The sequence below is a fragment of the Saccostrea cucullata genome, unplaced genomic scaffold, assembly GCF_032062105.1.
Source record: "Saccostrea cucullata isolate Sc308-1 unplaced genomic scaffold, CSIRO_AGI_Scuc_v1 ctg138, whole genome shotgun sequence".
Taxonomy (NCBI): domain Eukaryota; kingdom Metazoa; phylum Mollusca; class Bivalvia; order Ostreida; family Ostreidae; genus Saccostrea; species Saccostrea cuccullata.
Window position 1 is genome coordinate 615,184 of NW_026935400.1, and position 6,258 is coordinate 621,441.

The 6,258-nt window shown below is 35.4% G+C and overlaps 1 protein-coding gene across 1 annotated transcript; it reads left to right on the forward strand.

Moving 5' to 3' along the window:
- Nucleotides 1-3,319: 3,319 nt before the first annotated feature.
- LOC134242720 (uncharacterized) lies at nt 3,320-5,524 on the forward strand. Its single transcript, XM_062724848.1, has 3 exons — nt 3,320-3,763; nt 4,358-4,501; nt 5,172-5,524. The coding sequence occupies exons 1-3, from the start codon at nt 3,556-3,558 to the stop codon at nt 5,339-5,341; spliced, it is 522 nt and encodes a 173-aa protein (XP_062580832.1). The 5' UTR covers nt 3,320-3,555; the 3' UTR covers nt 5,342-5,524.
- The last annotated feature ends 734 nt before the right edge of the window (nt 5,525-6,258 follow it).

Genomic DNA, 6,258 nt, shown 5'->3' on the forward strand with positions numbered 1-6,258 from the left:
TTCTGTAGTGAATAAGATGTGTTTGTGAAACACTAATGCCCCTGTATGGCAACATAGCGAAGGTTAAGCTTTCTCTAATGCTGATCAATTATGTTCGTACATAAAGTAAGGCCTTTTTACAAGAAATACAAATGTGAAATATAAAACCCTAGCACCACCTGTTCAAAGGTTATGATCAAGGTAAACAAAATTAAAGGTAGGACAAACTCCAGGGTCAAGGTCAAAGGGTCAATATTGTTGGTTTCTAAAGAAAGGCCTTCTTTCAAAGATTACTTTTGGGAAGTATGAAAGTGCTGGCCCTTACCGTTTAAAAGTTATGGCCATGGTTAAAGTTTGTAAAAAGTAGGTTAAACTCCAAGGTCAAAGGGTCAGAGTTGTTGATATCCAATGGAAGGTCTTGTCACAAGGATTACACATGTGAAGTATGAAAGCTCTAGCCCTTACTGGTCAAAAGTTATGACCAAGGTTAAACTTTGTAAAAAGTAGGTCAAACTCCAAGATCAAGGTCAAAGGGTCAAGTTGTTGATATCCAATGAAAGGTCTTCTCACAAGGATTACATATGTAAAGTATGAAAACCCTAGCCCTTACCGTTCAATAGTTATGGCCAAGGTTAAAGTTTTTTCGTAAGTATGGAAATTTCCAAGGTCAAGGTCAAAATTTTTTGTTTCAAATAAAAGGTCTTGCCACAAAGAATTGATATTTGAAATATGAAATTCCTAGTATCTACCATTGAAAAATTAGGGCCAAAGTAAAAGTTTGGATTTTTTTGTGTAAAAATAGGTCAAACTTCAAGGTCAGGGTCAAGATTCTTGATATCAAATGAAAGGACTTGTCACAAGGATTAAATATGTGAGGTATGAAAACTTTGTTCCTAACCCTTCAAAAATAATGGTAAAGGTTGATTTTAAAGTACATTGTAGGTCAAAAAAGGTTAAAGGGGCAAAGTTCTTGGTATCCAATATAGGGTCAGTATGTGAAGTATAAAAGCCCTAACCTTTACCCTTCAAAAGTAATGGCCAAGGCTAAAGTTTATTCAGAAGTACGAAAATCTTCAAGGTCAAAAGGTCAAGGTTGTTGTTACTCAATGAAAGGTTTTATCACAAAAAATACATATATGAAGTTCAAAAGTCCTGGTATCTACCATTCAAAAGATATGGCTAAAGTAAAAGTTTGGAATTTTTGTGTAAAAGTGGGTCAAACTCCAAGGTCAAGGTCAAATTTGGTGGTATCCAAGGAAAGGTCTTGTCACAAGGAATACACATGTGAAATATGAAAGTCGCAGCTCCACTAAATCAAAAGTTATCGGCAAGGTTAAAGTTTTTGCGGACAGACGGACAGACATAACAAAAACTATATAGCCCCGCATTGAAACAAATATTACCAAAAACAAAAATTCTAATTATCTCTCTTTGCCCACCCCCTACCCCCGAAAAGTACATTTTTTGTGAAAATTTATGTAAATTTCTATCTATTCAAGTGTAATAAAAACAAGATGTGTTTGTGAAACACAATGCGCCCGGCGGCAACAAAGTTCGAAAAAGCTATTTTTAGCATATAGGTCACAGTCAAGGTCAAAAGGTCATTGACCTTGATGTCATTTGAAAGAAATTTATTAGTGGAGTACGATTACCAAATATGAAGTCTCTATATCTTATGATTCAGAAGTTATGGCGAAGGTAAAAGTTGACAACAGACAGACATACAAACAGATAAACAGACAAACAGATAAATAGACAAGCAGACTGGACAAAAACAATATATGCCCTGGATCTATCGATCCGGGTGTATAAAAATCACTCAACTACGTGTGCAATGTTTTTATTGCCCCCATAAATGAAGTTTCAGGGGTATATAGAGCCTCTGTCTCTTTGTCTGTACAAAAACTTCAACCTTGCCCATAACTTTTGATTTAGTGGAGCTATGACTTTCATATTACACATGTGTATTCCTTGTGACAAGAACTCTCTTTGGGTACCACCATATTTGACCTTTTGACCTTGACCTTCTAGTTTGACCCACTTTCACACACAAATTTTTAATTTTTACTTTGGCCATAACTTTTGAACGGTAAATACCAGGACTTTTATACTTCACATATATATTCTTTGTGACAAGACCTTTTACTGAGTATCAACAACTTTGACCTTTTGACCTTGGCCTTGGAGATTTCCGTACTAATGAAAAAAGTTTAACCTTGGCAATAACTTTTGAATGGTAAGGGATAAAGCTTTCATATTTTATATATGTAGTCTTTGTAAGAAGACGCTTCATTGGATACTAAGAGCTTTGACCCATTGACATTGATCTTGGAGTTTGACCTACTTTTAAAAAACAAAACTTGACCATATCTTTTAAAGGATTAGAGCCAGTGCTTTCATACTTTATATATTTAATTCTTGTTACAAAACCTTTCATTTGATATCAAGACCTTTGACCCTTTGAACTTGACCTAAGTGTTTGACCTACTTTTAAATTTTCTAAACCTTGGCCATAACTTTTGAACGGTTAGGACTAGAGCTTCCAAACTTCACATATGTATTTTTTGTGGAAAGACCTTTCATTGGATACCAATAACCTTGACCTTCTGACGTTGACTTTGGAGATTTCCACACTCATGAAAAAACATTAACCTTGGCAATAACTTTTTAACGATTAGGGCTAGGGCTAACATACTTCATAAATGTATTCTTTGTGGCAAGTCCTTTTATTGGATACCAATAACCTTGACCTTTTGACCTTGACCTTACAGATTTCCAGACTTATGAAAAAATATTAACTTTTCAAGAATAAGGGCTAGGGCTTTCATACTTCACATATTTAATTCTTGTGACAAGACCTTTCATTCAATACCAATAACCTTGATCTTGGATTTTAATCTACTTTTAAAATCTTTTAACTTTGGCCATAGCTTTTGAATACTTAGGGCTTCTATACTTCACATGTGTTCTTTGTGGAAATACCTTTCATTGGATACCAGTAATATTGACCTTCTGACCTTGATCTTGAAGATTTCTGTACTTATGAAAAAACTTTAGCCTGGCCATAATTGGGAACAGATGGTGATCGGGCTTTCATGTTTCACAATTGTATTTCCAGTTAGGAGACCCTACTTTGGGTACCAATACATTAAATTTGCATTTAAGAAAGGTTTAATCTTCACTATGTTGCAATACGGGGACATCAGTGTTTCACAAACGCATCTTGTTTTTTAAGTACATGGAGGTGGGCTGTTAAATAAAATTCTCACTGACACTTCATTACCAAGAATGAGGGGCGTATTTTTCCGAGAATTTCAATGAAATGAAACGCTGAATTTTGCGAATTCTCACTTGTAAAGTGCTTTTGAGGGGATTGATTTTTAATAATCCAGAAGTCGAATTGACAACAATTTCAGTTAATAACTGTTAATGGACAACCTACACGGTATTGTCCATTGATTATCGGAGGGCCACGGTTTTTGTCTGTCCAGTATTGGCCTAAATTAACTTCTAATTCTCAGACCATTGAACGCTTTCCCAAGAGCACCCGGGGACTTGTTGAATCGGTCTGTAGCCATGTGCCGGTCTCTGTCGAGGAGTACCAGGGTCTCCATCGGGGGGATGGCAGTGGGTTTCCTGTTACAAATAGTGGGTGTGTCCATGGCACACTGGTGCGACTCGACATCTCGGCAGACCAAACGTTTTAATTTTGGACTCTGGAAAACATGCGAAGATATAGGAAGGCCAAACGAACACGTACCCATATGTCATTTTTCTTTGGACGGTAAGTTGTTTCGGAAGTAAATAAAGTGCTTATATTTTCTGCCCATTAAATTGTGCCCACCACCTTAATAAATAATTTCTTAATATACTAGTACCCTATTTTACTCTTGAAAAGAAATTCCACGAATAGTTAGAATTTGTATACGGTAAGTTAAATCTGTAAAAGTTATAATTCAAAAACACAAAGAATGCCCGTATTTGGAAAACGTCCATATCGTCATAAAGTGAAAATGTATGTGAGTGTATTAATCAATCGAACACTACCAATATTATAGTAGGAAGATCGCATGTTTTTATGTAAATTGTACTATAAAAACATCATGTATTTGATTGTATGTATTGATTCTCATTCTAAGGCATGGGTCAAAATGCGGTTCTGTGTACATAGTATAATCGTCCATCATATCTTGTAGTAGCGTGCCTAATGAATCCTTGTATCTTATGACAATGCGGAAATGTTCCTGAAATGGACAAATACGTTACTACTGTGTTGTTTAAAAGATGAAAAAAAAAACAACATATACTTCTAAATCTTCTGAGATCACACAGTTCACACATCAGAATTCGGATTGCTTTAGTTTAAATAATTTTGCAGGCCAGATAATTGTGGTACAGGTATTAGAAGTCTTGGGAGTACTTGGCACCATAAGCACTCCATGCCTGGTATTTGCAGCTGCCGTTAAATATGAAAATAAATGTAGGACCTCCATTTTTTCCATTATGTCTGCATTTGGAACAGGTAAGACTTACAGAATAATTATTCCTATATTGCAGCATATCACCTTAATTGAGCATCCTAAGGAGCTTATTATTTTAGTCACTCGTTCTGACTAATATCAACTGATTTAATAGAGCTCCTATCTAGACAGTGATTGCTTTTCGTGTATTATTATTATACAGTTGAACAAGTGTCCTCATATAGTTAAAATCGCATCACAAAACCATAAAAGAGAGAGAAAGAATCATTCCAAAACAAAAAATAATCACAAAAAGAAGATGGGCGAATAAGGGGAGAGTAATGCCCATAACTTCAAGTGTATAAAAAGTCAATTTGTATACAAAGAACTTAGAGCAAAGTTCTAATTATTAAAAGGCATAAAATTATGACAAACAAAAATGTTCTGCGAAAATTCTCTCGGCAAAAATACTTTAAAGACCCACTTACATGGAAAAATATGACGAGCAAAAATGATCATTTTTGCTCTCTTTCTTGTGTGTATGCTACAAAGACGAATAATTTCAATATGTGCGAGATTGTTGCCAATTGCAAAGATTTCTCTATTCTTATTCGATTTTGTTTCAAGTGTAACATGGGGGAAAATCACCACCTTCTTAAATTCTCGAGTTGGCAGAACTTTTAATAAATACAGTGTACTGACATATATTTTAAGACGAGTGTTTATTTACAGCATCCTGTATTATAATGGGCGTGGTCATTTTTGGAGTGGAGGTCCCGGATGAGAACTGGAAGTTGTCCTGGTCGTTCGGATTTTCGGCGGCGGCGGGCGGTTTCTACCTGGGTGTTTTTGTTTCACTGATTTGTATTACCCTAGAAATATCACCTGATGCTGAGGATTGATCGATGATGAAGAGAAATTGAAGTATATCGGAATTTAGGTTAAACGGTGTGAAAATGTCCAGGAATTTGTAGATTCGTGTCGATGTCAGGAATTGAAATGAATGATGAAAGACGATGTTCAACATTATATGGAGCATATAATCTGGCAAGGGAGTTCATTTAAGCATTCAACAGAAATACTTCAGAAAAGTCAAAGCTCAATTTGAAAATCTAATCATCTGCAATACTCATTTGATGACAATATATTTATTATCTAGAGAAAGAGAGATCGAGAGAGGAGGGTGAGACAAGAGCAAAAATATATGGAAACACCGTTTGCGGGTTGCAACATTTGGCGTCACTCTTCAAAAGAAATGATTCGCGGCGACTAATATTCATGGGTTATAGTAGGTCGCGAAACTCGTGAACATTTCTTGCACACGAATAAAAGTTGGTTTACAGTACTGACACTCCCTTATCTACCTCCGTTTTCCCAATTTCTGTCGAAATTAAAATACACATTACCGAATTAAACCGAATCTCTGGAAGAAATAATAATTCGTCGGATAGTTTGTTTGTCCATTGAAGTCGAAGATTTGCAATAATGAGCTTTGCTGTTTGAGACACAATGGTTTAGAATCTTGAATTTTTTTAGCTGCAGAACTGTAGCTCTCTCTTGAGAAAATTCGGACGGATAAAGCAGAGACCTCCGCTTTCCTAATTTCTACGGGTGTTTTTGAAATACAAATTTGAAATTAATTTTGAATGGCATTACAATAATTAATAATACATTAAACTTATTCCTGATAATCTCTGCTAATTAAGAAATAAAAGACATTACAAAACTATATATATACAGGACTGTTTCGGGTCGTTAAAAGCTTGTTTGTCCATTAAAAGCCAGAGAAAGCTTAGACTACACGATATAAATACCTAAA

Coding starts and splice junctions, on each gene's coding strand:
- LOC134242720 (XM_062724848.1), top strand. CDS start 3,556: ATGTGCCGGTCTCTGTCGAGGAGTACCAGGGTCTCCATCGGGGGGATG. Junction 3,764..4,357: donor ATGTCATTTTTCTTTGGACG/GTAAGTTGTTTC, acceptor ATAATTTTGCAG/GCCAGATAATTGTGGTACAG. Junction 4,502..5,171: donor TATGTCTGCATTTGGAACAG/GTAAGACTTACA, acceptor GTTTATTTACAG/CATCCTGTATTATAATGGGC.